The sequence below is a fragment of the Thamnophis sirtalis genome, unplaced genomic scaffold (assembly GCF_051295495.1).
Source record: "Thamnophis sirtalis isolate CommonGarterSnake01/CBP01778 unplaced genomic scaffold, rThaSir2_p1.2 scaffold_4, whole genome shotgun sequence".
NCBI lineage: Eukaryota > Metazoa > Chordata > Lepidosauria > Squamata > Natricidae > Thamnophis > Thamnophis sirtalis.
In genome coordinates, this window is record NW_028261384.1 from 2193632 (window position 1) to 2214496 (window position 20865).

Sequence of the window (20865 nt, forward strand, 5' to 3'; positions counted from 1 at the left end):
CCCATTTCTGAGTCTTCACTTTTGGGGGGTCCCCGTTTTTGGGGTCTTCACTTTGGGGCGCCCACCTTTAGGGCACCCACGTTTAGGAGGAAAGAGGGGAGGGGAGGAGAGAGGGGGAAGGGAGGGGACAGGAAGGGTGGGGCCTTTCTCCCCTCCCCTCTTCCCCCCCCTCCCCTCCCGGCTCCATCTCTATTTGAATCCCAGCCCCCACCCCTCTCCCCCCGCTCCCTCCGCGGGAGAACCGTTCCGTTGCGTCGGTTGCAGCTGCGGGAGACAGAACGGCGCCCCCTAACGGCCAAGCCAGCAGCTCTACGCGTGGTGGATTTGGGGGCTGAATTTCGGAGACCACCCAGGTTTGGAAAAGGGGGAGCGGAGCAAAGGCTGCGGGGGGGGAGGGGAGGCAGCCTCTGCCACTGGAGGTCCAAAAGGGGCTGGTTTTGACTCCCGGAGGAGTTGGGACAGGGCATATATGACTCCCCCTCCCCCAAATTCAAAAGGTGAGTATGAGGAGGGGGTCTTCCGGTCCCGCCAAAGCTTTTCTCCACCCAGAGAGACCCCCCCCACTCCTTCCCCCATTTCCCCGAGCTTGGAAATTTTATGCGGGGTGGGCTTCACTTAAAGCGTGTCGATGTGGCAGTTCGGGGAGCCCACCCCTCTTAAAGCACGTTCAGAATGGGGATTCTGGGAGTGGGAGCCCACCCCCTCTTAACCTTAAAACCCTTTTCTTTCTTCCCACCCTTAGAGCATCAGCTTCCAAACAGTCGCCCAAGCCACCCACCCCCCATTTCCAGAAAAAAAAAACAGCCAGGAAGGCTCTTCCTCCCTCCCCCCCCCTTCCCCCCCCCACCCAGCCCAGAAGGCACTGCCGGTTCCTGAATGAACATTGTTTGCCCGCCCCGCCTCTCGGCGGGCACCCCATCCAATCCCGGGCAGGGAGAGATGCTGGAGAGGCAGGCAGGACCAATCGGTGGCGGGAATGTAGCCTGGCGGAGGCTGGGCAGGGCGAGGGGAGGGGTCCTGGGGGCCAGGCCGGGTGGAGGGGGCCGAGCCTCCCCATGGCCTGTTCTGCCCGTTTCTTCCGGTGACCCGAGCCAGGCCCAGAGGGCTGCTCTTTGGGGCTTCCAGCATCTTTATCCACCTTCATTCCCTCCTCCATCCTCGGAAAGGGACCGGGTCCGTTACCCTGAGCAACCAGCTGGAGAGGTGGAAGGGGAACCAGGCCAAGCGAGAGACCACCAAACCCCTCATCCCAGCCACAGAGACTGGGTTGAGAAGCTCAGGTGAGGTCTCAATTGCATCCACCTGGGGGAAAACATCAGGGATTATATGCAGCTGGGAGCCACGTTGGGGAGAAGGACGGAGCATGTGCAGAGTGCCTTCCTGCTCCCCCCCCCCACATCCCGGCATCCAGCCCAGGAGGGGGAAGTGGAAGGGCTCGGCTCGGGAAACTGAGGCAGCTCCAACAGTGGAGGTTTTTCACAAGGGATGGAACAGCTGTCTACCTGGAAACCCAAAAGGGCCTCCTGGTTGAGCAGGGGTTGGACTAGAAGATCTCTAAAGACCCCTTCCAGCTCTGGTTCAAGGCATGTTTTAAGAGGGATGGACTCCAACTCCCAGAATTCCACGCCTGTCTGGGAAATCTGGAAGTTGCAGTCCGTTCTAAGCCTTTTTCCTCCTCCTGAATTTTGAATGTTGCTAAATGAATAATTATAAGCAGAGGCTCACAGGCATAAATTTTTTTTCTCTGTGTGTCTTATTTGTGCATTGCCCAGAATTGCTCAATGAGGGTGGGCGGCCCCTCTAACATGACAAACTGATAAATAAATACAGCAGTCCTCTGACTTACGACGGTTTGCTTAGTAGTTATAACCGGCTTGGGGGGGGAAAAGGGGACTTACGGCCGGTTTTTCACTCTTGCGACTGTTGTGGCATCCCCACAGTCACCTGAATTCAAAATTCAGACTCTCGGCGACCAAGTCATAGTTATGATGGTCGCGGCCTTCCTAGGTGTGTGTGTGTGTTGTGTGTGTGTGTGTGTGTGTGAGTGAGAGAGAGAGAGAGAGAGAGAGAGAGTATCCCCTTTGAAGGAGAAGCGCAGATTTGCATCCCCTCCGTGTTACTCACTAAACAGCTGCAGCGATTCGCTTAATGACAGTGGTCATAACACGAGACAAAAATTCATGAAATGAATGCCTCGTGGAACGACCGAAATTGTGGGCTGCGGGTCGTAAGGCAAGGCCTACTGGTAAAGAGAGGCATTCGGGGATGCAACTGGTGTGACTTGTTCCTTCTGCCACTTTGTGGGACCAAAGTTGCGAGTGTCCTCCTTCCGTTCCTCACAGATCTGTCCGGCGTCTTGAGGAGTCCCAGCATCTTGGCCCTAGAAGACCTTGGCGATTCTCCGACGAGACAGTGAGGATGATGAAGGAGATGGAACAGGACCCAGAGAACTGCGATTACCAAGCAGTTGGTGGGTCTCCGAGCTGATTTGACTCTTCAAATGTCTTCTTTTGTTGTTGTTGTTGTTGTTGTTGCTTCACAAAAATTGTTCAGACAGACAGACTATGGTGGAGAGAAAAGAGAGGATTTGCAGTTTGAACTTTGGGGTTCTCTGAGCTGCGTGCCTTCCCTGCAGACATTTCGTGACCCAGCTAGGTAACAGCATCAGTGTTAAAAGGAAGGAGGTGGTGGAGAGGAGGAGGATTGTGGGGTCCCTGGTGCTCTCTGAGCTGGGTGGTGTTCTTGCAAATGTTGATAACACAACATCTCAGTGTTAGAAGTGGGGGGTGAAGCGAGGAGGAGGAGGAGGGCGACGATGACTGCGGGGTCCTTGATGCTCTCTGAGCTGGGTGGTGTTTTTTTTCCAGACATTTCATGACCCAACTAGGGAACATCATCAGTGCTAGGAGGGCAGTTTGCAGAGGAGAGAGGGGGGGGAGAGGGAGGGACGTCAGTGGGTCCTCTCTGAGCTGGGTGGCTTCCTTGCAGACATTTCGTGACCCAGCTAGGTAACAGCATCAGTGTTAAAAGGAAGGGAGGGTGGTGGAGAGGAGGAGGATTGTGGGGTCCCTGGTGCTCTCTGAGCTGGGTGGTGTTCTTGCAAATGTTTGATAACACAACTATTGTAGGTAACATCATCAGTGTTAGAAGTGAGGCGGGGTGAAGCAGGAGGAGGAGGGGGGTGACGACGACTGCGGGGTCCTTGATGCTCTCTGAGCTGGGTGTTGTTTTTTTTTTCAGACATTTCATGACCCAACTAGGGACATCATCAGTGCTAGGAGGGCAGTTTGCAGAGGAGAGAGGGGGGAGAGGGAGGGACGTCAGTGGGTCCTCTCTGAGCTGGGTGGCTTCCTTGCAGACGTTTCGTGACCACAGGTAGGTAACACCCTCAGGCTCTGCCCCTCACCCACTCTCAGAAGGACAGGAAGTTCACTTTCTTCTGCTTTTGCTCCCCAGAAGAGAGCTGGCAGCCGAAAATCATCAAGCAGGAGGAGGAAGAGGAAGACGACGGGCTGGAGATACATCTTAACCAGCTGGAAGCTGCCACCGCCACGCATTGCGCGAGCAACGGGCTCCACCCGGTCGAGCAGAAATCGAGCAGCCCCGAGCCCATTCTTCTGGGTTCCGGGGCGCCAGTGAGGAGATCCTATTGGTGGACTACCAAGCGAGTCCTATAGTTCGGGGGACAGACCCCAACTGGCGGAGCTGCCCACTGGTGCCTGGAATGCGGCAAAAGCTTCGGCCTGAAATCTGAGCTGGAAAATTCACCAGTCCAAGCACACCGGGCAGAATTCTTACATCTGTGGCGACTGCGGGCGGAGCTTCATGGAGCACTATGGCGCTGTCAGGGCAGGGCGCTTGTGCCGCGGGGCACCCCTTCACCCCTTCCGGGAGCCGGAGGAAGGGGCCACCCCTGTCCGGCGAAGCTGTGGTGCAACGCAAAGAGCGTAAGGACTGTCTCTGCAGGAGAAAGTCCGTGTTCTGGAGATGCTCGAAGGGCCCAAGGTCTCGCAGAGTGAACTGGCCAAGCGATTCCGGGGTATCCCAGCCCCAAATTTGCCGCATCATCAAGAACAAAGAACGCATCCTGACCGAATGGGGGAAAAACGCCAACCCGTGTCGGAAACGGAAGCTGGAAGACAAAGGTCCCGCCGTTGGCGACCGAGCGTTCTTGCAGTGGTTTGAACGAAGTTGTGGACACCAATTCTCCACTGAGGGGAAACTTTGGCAAGAGAAAGTCACCTTCGCAGGCGGGGAACCAGGTTTTGGAGACCCCCCTCCAGTGGCCGAACAGCTCCCTGGCCAAGCCAAAAACTGTCCCCCGGAGGCCCCTCCCGGAGAAATGGAGCCGGGAACTTCTGGAGGAAGAGGACGATGAAGACGAGAGTCGCTGGGAAAGTACCACACTGCCCTGTATCCTCAGCACTACGACCTTCCCAATGTCTACGCTTGCGGAGAGACGGGGGTGCTCTTTAGAGCGACCCCCGAAGATCTGGCGGGCCGGAGGGGCAGCGAAGCCCACGACCAGCTGACCGTCTTGCTCTGCGCCAACATGGATGGCTCGGATAAAAAGGATGTGTTGATCGTGGGCAAGGCTGCACGGCCGTTTGGTGGGCTTCGGGATTGTCTTCTGCAACCTACAAGACGAACAGTAGGGCCTGGATGACCCCCGCCATCTTTTCCGAGTGGCTTCAGAAGTTCAACGAGGAGATGAAGCAGCAGGGAGGCGGGTGGCGCTCTTTGTCACACAGTGCAGCGTCCATTCTTACGCCGAGCTCTCCAACGTCCAGATGGTCTTCATGCCTCCTCACCTCACCTGGCTGCCTCCTCTGGAGCAAGGGGTCGTCCAGAATTTTAAGTGCCACTACCGGAGAAGAATGTTGACCCATCTCATGGTCAAGGACAACGGCAAAGTCTCCAGCTCCACCAGCAAAGTGTCCAGGTTCCTCACCCTTCTGGATGCCTTCCACCTGTTGGTGCAAGCCTGGTCGGAGGTGTGCCTCAAACTATAGCAAATTCTTTCAAAGCGGCCGGCTTTAGCGCAAATCCCCGCCTGCTGACCCCTCCGTTGGAAGTGGTCCAAGCCTTGGGCTGCAAGGATCAAGACCAGTTTGAACAGTTTGTGCTGATGGACGAAGGGCTGGAGTGTTTTGGAGACCAGGAGAGTGCGGAAGCCGCGAAGGAGGCCCCTCAACCCCAAGAGCCCGTCTTGGCGAGAGCAGAAGGCGAAGAGGAGAAGGAGGAATCGGCCCTCTTCGCCTGTCCCTCCAAGACCGACGTCGTGGACAGCTTGGCGAAGCTGCGGCGCTACCTGGAGTGCCACTCGGTGTCGCCCAACACCTTCCAGACGTTCTACCAGCTGGAGGACCTGATCCATGTCCTGGCTCTGTCCGACATGCAGTTAGTCAGGGGCAAACCCTGCCAAGACTGACTCCCAAAGTAGACCTCGAACCCACGGAGCACTCTGGACCCTGAAACGGTTGTCCAGGAATCCCCCAAGGCGTGTGCTTTTGGGGGGTTTCTGGACATCCTGTAGAGTCTCCACCACGTAGTTTTTGGCATGTAGTATGAAGTGAGATCCTGCCGTTTTCCTCCTGAGAGTTAGCAGCCTGCAGAGAACAACTGCAGAGTAGCAGGTTTCTAGCAAGAAACGAGGGGGGGGAGAACAATGATTTCTGGACTTAACTGCCCACCCTCCTTCCTGCAGAGAATCTAGGGAGGTGGCGGTGGACAGCTGGGGCCTTCCTTTCGACCCATCCTGGCTTCTGTTTACCCACCAAGGGTGATTTTGTTCTGTGTATCCAATTGTGGTTTCTAGACCGCGGCCCCTGGCCAATAGTGGTTAACAGCAGATTTGAGAACGTAGAAATGTGTGGATAGCTGAAAGGCCTGGGGATTCCCGGGGGAGGGGCACACCCACACGTACATATAATGCGAGTCACTCCCCTGCGACAAATGCGAAGGGCGGCCTCTGCACCCCTCGTACAAGGGGCTCAAGGCCTCTTCCTGACTCGTACGGGGCACCGTACATCAAAGATGTGACATCGGTCCTTCAGCCTATACAGGCGACGTACCCCTGAAGAGAAGGGGTGCCATGATCGACGATGTTGGGGGGACTTAAGGCTTACCAGTTGGGGGAAAGGGGATGTTAGGGGTCAGAGGGCCTGAACGGAAGGTCTTCTTCTAACGTCCCGAAGGACACGGTGACCAGGCTTAGGACGACACCGCACAGCAAATCGGCGTGACGGAGGTCGCTTAGTGCCAGGATGGCAGCACCTGAAGCCGTCGCTCTTCTCTGGGGAGCGTCTGCGGAACCTCAACCTTGGGGTAGTGTTCCGTCTGAAGCCCTCCTTGGCCAGCACAACCCCGTGGAAGACCGCTGGATGAAGCCCAGAAGCTGCATTAGGGCAACAGTGGCGCTGAGAGGGAAAAGCTTTGGAATTTCCCAGAACTCCCCTGCTTTTGGAGAATAAGAGGCAGGGGTGTAGAGGCTTGGAGCCCCCGGCCCTCTCGGCCTGGGCGCCTGGAGGACTCTGACTTTACAGATGGAAATGGTTCTTCTGACTGGATGCCAATAAAGTGTTCAAAGACTGATTTCTGTAGTGGATGTGGACGTGTATGTATGTCGGTGTGTTGCTTTTGCACAGATAGACACAAGGGCAGCCCCATTCTGCATCACAGTGATAATTGCACAACTTCATTGGCACACTCAGGTTTGCGTCGTTCTCTTCACAGCCACAACACAAATTTTTATTTGTCTGCCTCTCTGTCCATCCATTATCTCAACTAATCTACTATCGACCCATCCATCCTTCTTCCTTTGTGTTTCTTATCTTTCTGATTTCTATCATGTCCCTCCATCCAGCCAGCCAATTCATCCCTCCTTCCATCTTTGTCTGTCTTCTGTCTGTCTCTGTCTAGCTATACCTCCTTACCGATATTTATCATCTGTCTCTCTATCCATCTCCCTACTAAATTACAGTTGATCCATCCATTCAATTTATCCCTCCTTCCATCCCTCCTTTGACTGTCTTGTCTTATTTCTCTCTCAATCTCCCTCTCTTCTATCTATCTCGTCTCTCTATTCATCCATCATTATCTACCTGTTGATCCATCCATCCATCCCCCCAATTCATCCCTCCTTCCATCTCTCCTTTGTGTGCTTCCTATCACTTATTCTCTCTCTCACACTGCCTATCTACCTACTTCTCTATCCTATCATCTATCTCTTCTATATAAATCTATATATCATCTATTTATCTAACCATCGAACTATCCACCCATGTACATATATATATATGTATCTATTATGTACCTATTATCTATTCATTCCATAATCTATCCATCCCTCCTTCCATCTGTTCCTCCATCAATTTCTCTTTTACCTATCCATCCGTCCATCCGATTATCCCTCCCTCCATCTATCCATCCAATCATCACCTATCTACATCCATTCATCATCTGTACATCTATGCACAATTGTCTGATTCCCTTAACAAATGTGGTGATTCACTTAACGGTGGCAAGAAAGACAAACCTTTTTGCAAACCGTCTCGCTGAGCGGCACAAATCTGCAGCTCAATTGCGGTTGTTATGTCAAGAACTAACTGCATTATAATATTCAATGGGTGACAAGCTGTTTTTTTTTCTTTTTTAAACTGAAGGCAAATCAGCAAAAAATTAGTTCCGAACAGAAGTTAACAAAAATTTATTGTCTCCGAATTCCAAACTTTTTTTCCTTTTTAATATCAAGCAGACTTTTGTAATTTGCTTTATGTGTGTTATAACAGTGTTTGCAACCCCCAACTCAACAACATTCTAGAGTCTAGACAACGTTTCTCAACCTTGGAAACTTTGAAGGCAAGATGGACTTCAGTTTCCAGAATTCCCCAGCCAGCACGGTTGTGTAGAGAATTCTGGGAGTTGAAGTCCACCCATCTTAAAAGTTACCAAGGTTGAGAAACATTGTTTGAGAGCACTTACAAAACTCCCGACTATTATTCATATATGCAGATTTATTTTAAACAAACAAATATTCATTAGATTGTGCCCCAAAACAAATAAATCTTGTTTTTACACCAAAAGAGCAGCTGATAGAACATTATGAGACGCTGAAAAATAGATTCCCGTTGCAAATTCTGTGCTTATTCACACCTGGCACCAAGGACACAATGGGGAACCTAAGAGTTGGAAGGAACTCAAAGGTCATCTAGTCCACCCCTGTCCTGGGGCAGGACTCCATCGCCATTTCTCTACCTAATGCATCAGTTGTTGTTCATCATTTAATGACCCCCGTAATCCCTTGTGGGGTGGAGTTGGGGCAACTGAATGAAGATGCATATTTACTGTCCGGATGTATTTGATTTGTATTTGTATTTGAAATTTATTTATAGGCCGCCCTTTTCCCTGGGGGAACTCAGGGCGGCTCACAACTCATGGGGAGGGGGAATACAAACAATAACACATAAGAGCGATACATAATTAAAAATAGAACACAACATTCATACCATTCGGGTGGGGGTGAGTTACATTCTTTAACCCCAGGCCTGACGGGATAGCCAGATCTTAAGGGCTGTGCGGAAGGTCTGGAGGGTGGTGAGGGTGCGAATCTCCACGGGGAGATCGTTCCAAAGGGTCGGAGCTACTACCGAGAAGGCTCTCCTCCGCGTAGTTGCCAGTCGACACTGACTGGCAGATGGAACTCGGAGGAGGCCTAATCTGTGTGATCTAATGGGTCGCAAGGAGGTAATTGGCAGGAGGCGGTCTCTCAAGTATCCAGATCCACTACCATGGAGGGCTTTATGGGTGGTAAGTAGCACCTTGAAGCGCACCCGGAGATCGACAGGTAGCCAGCGCAGCTCGCGGAGGATAGGTGTTATGTGGATGCCTTTCCTGTCGCTAATGCTGGTTTTTGCAGCAGATATATTCTCATTATGTCCAGAGAATTATAAGCCTCTACCTAGGATCGAACTCACAGCCTCCTGATTGTGAGGCGAGAACTCCACCTCTAGGCCAGTGTTTCTCAACCTTGGCAACTTGAAGATGTCCGGACTTCAACTCCCAGAATTCCCCAGCCAGCATTTGCTGGCTGGGGAATTCTGGGAGTTGAAGTCCGAACATCTTCAAGTTACCAAGGTTGAGAAACACTGCTCTAGGCCACCCCACTATTCTACCTGATGCACCAGTGAACCTTTGATAGTTCTGAGTTCTGAGTTAAAATCACGGTTTCTCCACTGTTGCCCCTTAAAGATGAGTGGACTTTGACTCCCAGAATTCCATGCTGCATGGGGAATTCTGGGAGTCATAGAGTCCATGCAGCTTCGGAGTCGAGAAGTGTTTCCTGAAAGGGACAAATCGAGGAGAGAGATGGACTGTCTAGCATTCCCAGTCTCGATGGCCTTTCACGGTCAGGATTCAGCTCCTCAATGGCGACAGGACCCCAGAGCCAGAGCAGCGATGGGCTCAGGCATCTCCTGGTGGCAAACAGGCTGATGGGCCATCCCCTCTGCCCCCCCCCCCTCCATCCAGTTCACAATGCGGGAAAGTTTGGGGAACTCGGTCTTAAAACGAATTTCTTCGCCACGTCTTCTAGCCATGGAAAGGTGGAAGAGCAAGAAAGGCACTTGTGCCGTCCACCTTCAAATTGTGCCAAAGTTCCTGCCAGTTAGACCCTTCCGCCAGTCCCCTTCTGCAAGCCTACTGTCCGTCCAGCGCATATCAGAGGTGGTGCCTCCGAAAGGTCCCGTCTGTGCTTTCGAACTCTTGTCTCGTCCCATGCAGAGGCCCCGTCCTCATCGATGGCTCTTCCAATGCAAGGTGAGATACTTGGCCTGCATAAATGTCCTGCTGCAGTCAGTGCACACAAAGGGTCTCCCTGGGACAAGAGTGGGGGGATTCTGGTTTGCTCCTGCCGCTTTGTCAACAAGCCCAGAGTCCACTGGGGTCATTTTGGGCTGGGTGGGAAGCGTTGGACTTGGGCTGCCGTACCCGAGACCCTTCCTGTCCTTGTGGGTCCAGAGGTGAGCCTGCATGATGTTTTCATCTCGGAAGTTCTTCTCACATTCAGGACACTGATACAGCTTCTCATGCATCTCACGCATCTTCCCGAGGGCTAGTGTTTCGCTGTTGCTCTCCGCGAACAGGTGCTGCTCCGCACGGTGAACTTGCTGGTGGCTCTTGAGGTGCTGCAGGTGTTCTCGCACAGCAGGCAACGGAAGAGGCATTTGCCCGTGTGTATCCGGTAGTGGATGGTCAGCGTGGTCTGGTCACCCCAGTGTGCAGCCGCAGGTGATTGATCAGTGGCTGCTTCCGGGCGTACCACTTGCCACAGGCGGTGCACCCGAAGGCCTTCTCCCCCGTGTGCACCCGCCTGTGAGTCCTGACGTGTTGCCTTTGTCTGAAACACTTCCCACACTGCGTGCAGGAGAAGGGCCATTCCCCATCATGGACCTTCAGGTGGGACAACAGGGTCTGTTTGAGCCGGAAGCCGTGCCTGCAAACCGAACAGGGGAACAGCCGCTGCGCCAAGTGCGTTGCTCAATGCTTGCGCAGGTCCTGCTGCCGATTAAAGCTCTTCCCACACTGCGCACAGCCGTACGGCTTCTTCGGACCCAAAGTCATCCCCATGTGGTGCAGCAACTGCAGCTTGGCAGTGAGAAATTCCATGGCTTTAGGGAGGAAACCCAGGTCGGGAGGGTCCTTCCTGCGTAGATGGGTTTTGAGGTGACGCCTAAGGTCGCTCTGGGTGGGAAAGGCCTTGGGGCAGAGGTGGCACTCGAAGGGCACTCCCCGGTATGCGTCCGGATGTGGATGGTCATGGCCACATTTGCGAGGAAGGTCTTATCACACTCGGGGCACTTCGGTGAGTTTGTCTTGGGCGTCATCCATGGGAGACACCCAATGTTAGATTTGGACGCTGTGGATCTAGTCTGTCTCTCGGGCGTCTCCGCTCGCAGCTGTGGGGTCTTTTCCCTCCTCTTGCCCTGGGGCAAGCACTGCCAGATCAGCCTCTCCTCTCCCCCTCCTTATCTTCGGCCATCGGGATCCCATCGCCTGCTGGGAGGAAAAAAGACAAACCCGCCATCAAGTCATCCCTGCGATCCCCAGCATCCACCGTTTGGGACGAGAACCCAATTCTATGAAAGCTGGTGCACTCCTAACCTTCGCATCCTGTAGCCCAAAAAAAGAAGAAAAAGGAGAGGGAGATGGACAAGCAATTGAATCCGGGATCAGGAGGCTCCTCCAATAACCAAAGATCCCACCCACTAAGCGACCACCCCTGATCAATTTTAGACGCATGTGCATTTGGGAGGGAGGAGCCTGGGTCTCAGTGGCTGCGGGTCCCTACGGCTGTTGATTAGCCCAAAATCCCTGGTCAAATTATGGCGAACCTATGACGCATGTATGGAAGGTGCCACGTTGTGACATTTTGAGTGCCACGCTAGAGTTCACCGAGGCCTACCACAACACCTACAGGTCACCCTTGCCTTACAACAGTTCTTTTAATGGCTGTTCAAAGGTCAGTGACACTGGAAAAAGTGCCTTACGGCCAGTTTTCACATTTATGACCATTGCAGCATCCCCATTGCCATGTGTTCTAAATTGAGACATTTGCAACTGAATCATAGTTATCAGCGTTGCTTTGTCTTGGGGGGGTGGGTCACGGGATCCTCCTTTTGCGACCTTTTGACTAGCAAAGTCAATGGGGAAGCCAGATTCAATTAACGATTTGTCACTAATTTAAAAACTGCAGCGATTGTCCTAACAACTGTGGCAAGATAGGTCGTAAAATGGGACAACCAAATTCACGTCACAAATGTCTTGCTTAGCAACAGAAACGTTGGGCTCAATTGTGGTCTTAAGTCAAGGACTATCTCCGTATATCAATGGTGTTCTCCCATTTCTTTATCTACAACTGATCCTCACCCTATGACCCCAATTTGAAACAGAATTTCCATTGATAAGCATGACTTAACAGCGAAAGGGAATTCACTTAACAATGGGGAAAAGAGGTCGTTAAGTGGAACAAAACTCACTTCAAAATTAATTGAAATGTGTAACAACAGAAATTTTGGGCTCTATTGCGATAGTACGTCGACAACAACCCGGAACAGAAATTTTAGATCCTGGGGTGAGGAGGGAGTAATCCTTACCCAGCGACGCCACCAGCTTGTAAGTGTCCACCATCAAGGCTTGGTAAAGGTCCCGCTGCCAGTCGGCCAGGTGTGCCCACTCAGCTGCCGTAAAGTACACAACCACATCCCCAAAGGTCACCTACGGAAGAACACGAGGCCGCAGGGCCTTAGAATGAGATTTGTGTATTGCACAAAGAGGGACTGCATCCCAGATTTCTCCCCCCCCCCCTGTGAAGTACCCGTGGTTCGCTCATGAGGCCAATGTTGAGAAAAGACACAGACACGAGCTTTCTCGGGATGAGGCGACCCAGATTGGGGTCTGGGAGCCCCCTTTATTGAGATAGGACAAAGGCAGGAGGAGCAATCAGCATGTGATTTAAGACAGTCTGTCAAACTACAATTGCTAATCTACTGCTCAGGGAAGTTCTGTCTATATATGGTCAAATCCTGGTCAGGATGTTTTATCTTTTGGGACTTGTTTTTTTCTGTGTGGTTCAGCGTGGCTGCGCATGCCCTGTTATGCACTGGGCCATGGGTGACCGCCACACCTACACAAGGAGTTATATGACAACATCCCCCCCTCGGCTGTCGAGAACACTAACATCCTAGGATGGCACAACTGAGCGGCCGGATCGCTGTTGTGATCGAACAACACACAATTCCAAATCTTGCCAGTATACCGCATCTGCGGCACAGAATATATTTTTTCCAGATAAGGAAAGGATCCAATGCCATCTCTTCAAACCTTGTTGACTTTCTTCCAAATTTGGGGGAATGGATTGTTATGATTATTACAGGTAGTGCTTGACTTACAGTAGTTTCATTTAGCGACCGTTCAAAATTACAATGGTGCGGAGGGGGGGGGGACAACATTCTGACCGTTTTTCACACTTAAGAAAGTTTTTAAAGTTTGGTTTACTTTATCGCCATTGCACCTTGAACAACGAAATTAAATGCAATCTTCAGTTTTCGATGACAGTTCAGGTTGTGGTTGTTAACAAATGCTGTGCACATTAAGGACCACATCGGGGGGGGGGAGAGGGCTGGTTTCCTCATTGACTTGACTTATGGGAAGCTGGCAGTGAAGATCGCAAGAGGTGATGATGTGACTGTGGGAAGCTGTGAGCCTTGTAACCGTGTGCCGGTTACCAAGTGCCCCATTCATGATCCTGTGACTGTGGGGGACACTGCGACAGCCACAACTTCCTAAGTCTTCTTGTGGAGCACTGATATAACTTCGAATGGTTGCTGAACAAGAAGTCAATAAGTGAGGATGACCTGTATAGTCAAAAGCCTTTCCTAACGATGTCTCGAGGAAGCTGCTTCTGCTTTGCCACCCAAGAGTTAACGCGATAAACTTTGTCGATCTGCCAATCGAGGTTAGTCCCTGGTCTAGAATGCGTGGGGGACAGGGCAACCTTATTTCTTCTGCAAGGATGATGTTCCACGTATTCTTCAATTCCTCTCAGCTTAAGCGCCTGCACGACATCCTCTCTTTCTCTTCCTGTCTCTCCGTTTTCTCTTCCGCCTCCTCCTCCTCCTCCTCCTCCCAGCAGGGAGAGTAATCCATGGTTCCCACAGCGGCCTAGCTCCTCCTCCAGTAGTTCATGAGAACGAATTGAATTGTCTCTCATAGTCTTTCCACATTTCAATCCAATTTGTAACAAGGCTTGCCGACTCTAGGGGCCCCTTGCCCCACAGGGTTCATCTTACAAAGAGTTGTAACATCTCCATGTGATGAAATTCAGACGCTTGTCAACGGACTCACACTTATGACGGTCGCAGTGCCCCCTTGCCCCACATCTTACAAAGAGTTGTAATATCTCCATGTGATGAAATTCAGACGCTTGTCAACGAACTTATGACGGTCGCAGTGTCCCGGGGTTACGGGATCCCATTTTGCGAACTTCTGACCAGCAAAGTCAATGGGGAAGCCACTGGGGTGATTCAAATGGGCGGCCTATATAAATCTAATAAATTGAATTGAAATGACAACGGTGGTAAAAACGGGCAAAACACACTTCATTGCCTCGCTTAGCAACAGAAACGTCAGTCTGAATTACGGTCATAAGTCAAGGACTATTTGTATAGATCAGTGTTTCTCGGACTTGGCAATTTTACGATGTCTGGACTTCAACTCCCAGAATTCCACAGTCAAAATGGCCGGTTGGGCAATTCTGGGAATTGAAGTCCAGACATCTTTTATGTTGCCAAGGTTATGAAAGGTGTCCCCATCTAATGAAATTCTTCCATTTCTCCATCTCAGGTAGTCCTCGAGTTACAACCACAATTTGAAAACAAAATTCCCACTGCTAAGAATGGCGGCTGCTAAGTGAGTCAGGCCTGATTTGTCCCCCTTTTTTCCTTTGGTTGTTAAACAAATCACAATGGTTGTTAAGTGAATCATATGGTCATTAAACAAATCTGCCTTCCCACATTCATTGTGTTTGTCGGAAGCCAGCTTGTGATGTCGTAAATGACGATCACAGGACGCTGCAAATGGCAATACAGCGGGTCCTCGAGTTACGACCACAATTGAGCCCCTAATTTACCTTGCTAAAGGTGATCCATTTTATGATATGACTTACTTTTCTTTACACTGTTGTTAAATGAATCATTGCATTTGTTAAGTGAGTCAGATGGTCGCTAAATTAACCCAGCTTCCCCGTTGACGTTGCTGGACAGAAGATTGCAACAGAGGTTCATGTAACCATTGGGCACCTCGACCGTCATAAGTATGAATCAGTCGACACACTTCTGAATTTGGATCACGTGACCATGAAGATGTGGAATGGCCTAAATGTGGGAAAACAGCCAAAATTCCCTTTGTCAAGCATCATTGTAACTTTGGTCATTAAATGAACTGCCATAAGTACGAATCAGTTGACAACTGTCTGAATTTTGATCACACTGTGAGAGTGTGACAAACGGTTCCCTTATTTTCAGTGCTGTCGGAGCTTTGGACGGTCGCTAAATAAACTGTCCTAAGTTGAGGACTAGACAATTTTTCACACTTACGACCACCGCGGTCACGTGATTTAAGTCCGGACGATTGACAACCGAGTCATCTTCATGACGGTCGTAGTGTCCCGGGGTCATGTGATCCCCTTTTTTTTATGACATTCCGAGGTGTCAACGGGGAAGCCGGATTCACTTAACGACCAGGTGGACTGACGTTAACAACTGCAGCCATTCAGTTCCCAAATGGGAGACGGAAAAAGCTGTGAAATGGGTGATGCTCCCTTAACAAAGGGCTCGTTTAACGACAGAATGTTGGGGCGCGATTGGGGTCAGACGACAAGGACAATAGTAAACTGAAGTCCAATGGAAGCTAACCCACGCCTTCCATGTAGCCAGTGCAAATCCCTTCTGCCCTTCCCCCAGACAAAAAGATTTGGGGAGGGGGCCTGCCCTGCCCCCCCCATCACCTCTCTTGCATGCATCCTCACAGCAGGCTTTTCCCATGGTCAGAGACCCCCTTTCCATTTCTCGGGAGAGAGTGGCGAGTTCGAATCCGACTTGAAAAGAGGAGGGGCCGTTTCTCCCTCTAAACTGGAAGAACCGTTGAAATGAAAACAGCAGTGAATTGAAGTCCCCCTCCTCCCCCCAAAAATCTGGTGGTATCCAGAGGGTCAGCTTTTCAATAAGGTCTCCATCTCCCCTAAATTGGACCCCTTCCCCAAGTCCTCTGCTTCCCTCTCCAACCCTTCCTTTCCAAGTCTAGTTTCAGTTTCAGTTTCAGTTTTGGTTTATTTGTATGCCGCCCTTCTCCAGGAGGGACTCAGGGCAGCGAACAACTCAAAGGGGAAAGGGAACATAAACAACAGTACACATAATTAAAATACACGAAAATCACACAGCCATACCAGTCGAGAGGAGAGGGGAACTCATCAACCCCAGGCCTGCCAGCACAGCCAGGTTTTGACGGCTTTCCGGAAGGCCTGGAGAGAGGTGAGGGTCCGGATCTCCACGGGGAGTTCATTCCAAAGGGCCGGAGCTGTTACAGAGAAGGCCCTCCCCCGGGTAGTAGCCAGATGGCATTGGCTGGTGGACAGAACCCGGAGGAGGCCGACCCTATGTGATCTGACGGGTCTTTGGGAGGTAATTGGCAGCAGGCGGTCTCTCAAGTACCCAGGTCCAATACCATGAAGGGCTTTATAAGTTACGACTAGCACTTTGTAGCTTATCCGGAGACCGATCGGTAGCCAGTGCAGCTCGCGGAGGATAGGTGTAACGTGGGTGTACTGAGGTGCACCCACAATCGCTCGTGCGGCTGCATTCTGGACGAGTTGAAGTCTCCGAATACTCTTCAAAGGCTGCCCCATGTAGAGCGCATTGCAGTAGTCCAGTCTTAAGGTCACGAGGGCGTGAGTGACTGTTGCGAGTGCCTCCCAGTTCAGGTAGGGGCGCAACTGGTGCACCAGGCGAACCTGGGCAAATGTCCCCCTGGTCACAGCCGACAGGCGATGTTCTAAAGTCAGCTGTGGATCCAGGAGGACTTCCAAGTTGCGCGCCCCCATCCAGACCCTGACAGCCTCCAGGCACTGGCACATCATGTCAACCGCCTCACTGAGTTGGCACGGGGCGGACAGATACAGCTGAGTATCGTCCGCATATTGATGGTATTTGATCCCGTGCCGTCGAATGATCTCACCCAGTGGCTTCATGTAGACATTAAACAGAAGGGGGGATAGGACCGAACCCTGAGGAACCCCATATTTCAGGGGCCTAGGGGTCGACCTCTCTCCCCCAACTAACACCGACTGCGACCTGTCCGAGAGGTAGGAGGAGAACCACCGGAAAACGGTGCCGCCCACTCCCACCTCTCGTAACCTTCGCAGAAGGATACCATGGTCGATGGTATCGAAGGCCGCTGAGAGGTCAAGGAGCACCAGGATGGAGGAATGACCTCCATCCTTGGCTCTCCAGAGATCATTGGTCAGTGCGACCAAAGCGGTTTCCGTGCTGTAGCCAGGCCTGAATCCAGACTGAAAGGCGTCCAGATAATCGGCTTCATCCAAGGACCGTCGGAGTTGAGAGGCTACCACTTTCTCAACAACCTTCCCAATGAAGGGAAGGTTGGAGACTGGACGGTAGTTGTTCAAACTAGCTGGGTCCAACGATGGCTTCTTCAGGAGGGGTCTCACCACCGCTATCTTCAATGCCGGTGGGAAGAAGCCCTCCCGAAGAGAAGCATCCACCATCGCCTGGACCCAGCTCCGCGTCACCTCCTTGCTGTTCGCGACCAGCCAGGAGGGACACGGGTCCAGTACACACATGGCAGCACTCACCGCTCCCATGGCCTTGTCCACTTCATCAGGAGCAACAGGTTGAAAGTCAGTCCAGAGGTGTCGTTCAAGACCTTCCCCCGGTAACCCGGCTGGCTCTGCGCAATTGGAGTCCAGGTCCATCCGAAGCCGAGCAACTTAGTCCGCGAGGAACTGGACATATTCCTCTGCTCTACCTTGTAAAGGGTTATCCGCAACCCTCGCATTTAGGAGGGAGCGGGTCACCCTAAACAAGGCGGCAGGGCGAGACTCAGCAGACACTATCAGAGCGGCAATGTGATTGTTGTTAGCTGTCCGTATTGCCGATAGATATGCTCCGATGCAGGTTTTCAGGAGTGCTCGGTCTGACTCGGATTTACTGGCCCTCCAGCGGCGCTCTAGGCATCTCTTTTGGTGCTTCATCTCCCAGAGGTCCTCGGTAAACCAAGGAGCCCTCCTGGATCCACTGCTGCGATCGGCCGTAAAGGCGCAATTCTGTGGAGAGCCTCAGACGTTACCGAGTTCCAAGTAGCAACTAAGGTCTCCACCGAACTGCGGGTGAGAGTATCAGGCATAACGCCAAGCGCCGTCTGGAAACCCTGAGGATCCATAAGACGCCTGGGGTGGAACCACCTAATCGGTTCCTCCTCCCTAAAGCGGGGGATTGGTCTCCGAAAGTCAAGCCTCAGTAGGAAGTGGTCCGACCATGACAGGGGCAAGATCTCACTACCCCTCAGACCAAGATCACAACTCCACTGCTCGGAGAGAAATACGAGGTCGAATATGTGACCCGCTGAGTGGGTCGGGCCCTGGATTACTTGGGTCAAGCCCATGGCTGTCATGGAAGCCATGAACTCCTGTGCTCCATCAGAGTGTTCGCCGAGCGAAGGCAAGTTAAAGTCCCCCAGTATCATAAGTCTGGGGAACTCAACCGCCAGCTCGGCTACTGACTCGAGGAGCAAGGGGCGGGCTGTTGGCACGCTGTTGGGAGGCAGGTACATCAACAACAAGCCCACTTGACCCGCAAGGTCCAACTTCACCAGCAAGGACTCACACCCGACAAGCTCCGTAGCAGGGATCCTATGAGGAACTAAAGACTGTCAGATAACAATGGCCACTCCTCCGCCCCTTTTTCTGGGGTCGCGGTTGATGAAGCACCTGAAAACCCTCTGGGCACATTTCTGTGAGGGGGACTCCTCCCTCCGGGCCAGGTTTCAGTAATACGTGCCAGATCTGCCCCCTCGTCTGTAATTAGGTCCTGGATGAGGGGAGCCTTATGTACCACAGATCTGGCATTTAGCAACAGCAACCTGAGACCAGGGTCCTGATTACTCACGCCATCTGGCCTTGGAGTGGAACTCACAGGGCCAGAAGGGGGGATCCCTCGAATATAGGGAACCCTCCTTCCCCGGTAATGGCTTGCCCTGAAGTTCCCGCCATATCTGCCCCTCCCCATTATGACCCCAATGTTCCGGCCCACTCCCACATCTGTGGTCCCTTCACCCTCTCCCCCAGCTACCGGGTTCATCGGCATGCCCTTCGACACACACAACCAAGGGCTGGGACCAGGCCCGGGGCCCCCTAGCACTTCTGCCAAAGCACTCAGTGCAGGAGTTCCCAGCTAAACTCCCGGCCCACCAAACACACCCATGCATACAACCGGTCAATCCCCACAATACAAGTTAAAAACAAAAACAGCAATATAATAATAAAAGTGGGACATTCAGTCAATCACAGTCATACCATACACTCCCCATAATTATAAATATAAAAATTAAATAAAAAATTTACAAATGTATAAAAATTAAGATTATGATTATGCGCCTGCGCAGTCCAGCCAATTGTATAGTCCAAAACAGCCGGGAAATAGTGTCCTAACTTCCCGAGAAATAGATATCCGGAGTCCAAGGGTAGTGGGACATAAAATGATAATTCACAGTAGTCGAGAGCGAATCCAGGCAAGTCTGAAAGTCAAGTGGGCTGCAGGCAGTGACGGCAAAAGTTGTAGGGCCAGCCGCAGGAGACGGCGGCCAGCAGCACTCCCTCCCATCGAGGGCAAAGAACACCCGGGAGCCAGGGATAACCCCACGGTAAAAGGGGGGGGAGAACCCCACTCCCAGCTGTACCGTGACACTACCCGTGGAAGCAGCCCATCGGTAGGCCATCAGGCTAGCGACCCCACCCCCTCCCTCACCCTAATCCTAACCTTATCCTAACTATATCTTAAACTAACCCACCCTAAATTCTAACCTAACCCTACCCTGTCCCTAGCCTGACCCTACAGCGGCACAAACAGCAGAGGAGGCGTCAGGCAATCCCAGGGGGGTCGCCCCCCCCCCAGCAGTCACTGATAGCCGCTCCCACCGCAGCCAGACGGTTTCAGCCTGCTCTTCCAGGTTCCACGGGTGTCTTCGGCCCCAGTGGTCGGGAGGCCACCGCCCGTCTCTCACCACAGGTGGCCCAACAAAGATTTGCAAAAATAAGGCCCACAAACTCCACAGCATCCAGAACAATAAGGCCACAATCTTCAAGCGGCTAGACTATGATGTTGACAAGTGGCCTACAGAAAGGTTCAATTTTCAGCAACTCACACGGAAAAGCCTCCGGCACTCCTGCCAGCCACAGCATTCTCAGGTGGCTATAATTGTAGTCCCCCCAAAGTATTAGGAGGAGGGTCTGCAGTGTGGAAGCTCCCCAAAAGTCTCAAAGGCGAGACCCCCAAAGACCCCTTCCCTTGCAAGGGAGCCCCACCCCCACATCCCCCTCCCCCAAAGGATCCTTCACTCGAGGTTTGCTGCTCTTAAGCTGGGGTGGGAGGGGGCGGCTTTTGCAGTCAGCCCCGGGAATGGAGGCGGTGGGTCTCTCTGCATATGCTCAGAGGCAACCTTGCCAGGAATTCGTACCGGTGATGAAAGCCCCTGGAGGAGGAGGAGGAGGAGGAGGAGGAGGAGGAGGAGGAGGAGGAGGAGGAGGAGGAGGAGGAGGAGGAGGAGGAGGAGGAGGAGGAGGAGGAAGAAGAAAAAGAGGAGGAATAAAAAGAAGAGAAAGAAAAAGAGGAGGAGGAGGGGGGGAAAGGCAATGCCCCCTCGGAGCATGCGCTCTTGCCCGGTTCCCCGTGCTTTGCTCCCAGACTGACACTGACAACAGTGGCCGGAAAGTTCGTCAAATGAGGCAAAAGTCACTTTGGAAGCATTTAGCTAAATGATGGAAATTGGGGGCCGAATTGCGGTGGTTAAATCAAGGCCTGACCTGGATTTGTGAGTCTGTTTGTGTCTCCCTCTTCTCAAAGCGAGGCTGACAATGTTTAGAAATTCTTGACTGATGATTCAACTCCAATTTGAAATATATAGCCGTCCTCGTCCTAACGACCATTTTTCGATGACGCAAAATTAGAACAGCCTAAGTGACTCACAAACATGACCTCAGAGATCACAATTTACACACTGGGCAACAAGCTGGTATTT

The 20865-nt window shown here is 52.1% G+C and overlaps 1 protein-coding gene and 1 pseudogene across 1 annotated transcript; one reads left to right on the plus strand and one right to left on the minus strand.

The window, feature by feature from the left end:
* The first annotated feature begins 471 nt into the window (after positions 1 to 471).
* LOC106543908 (tigger transposable element-derived protein 3) lies at positions 472 to 6594 on the plus strand. Its single transcript, XM_087712348.1, is given in 15 exon segments — positions 472 to 497; positions 1167 to 1280; positions 2343 to 2470; positions 3457 to 3627; positions 3630 to 3684; positions 3686 to 3761; positions 3763 to 3834; positions 3836 to 3950; positions 3953 to 4035; positions 4037 to 4264; positions 4266 to 4422; positions 4425 to 4619; positions 4622 to 4720; positions 4723 to 4998; positions 5001 to 6594. Coding segments are annotated over 13 exon segments (2010 nt in total). The 5' UTR covers positions 472 to 497; positions 1167 to 1280; positions 2343 to 2418; the 3' UTR covers positions 5432 to 6594.
* Positions 6595 to 9791: 3197 nt separating this feature from the next.
* On the minus strand, positions 9792 to 10883 carry LOC148045742 (uncharacterized; annotated as a pseudogene).
* Positions 10884 to 20865: the final 9982 nt, after the last annotated feature.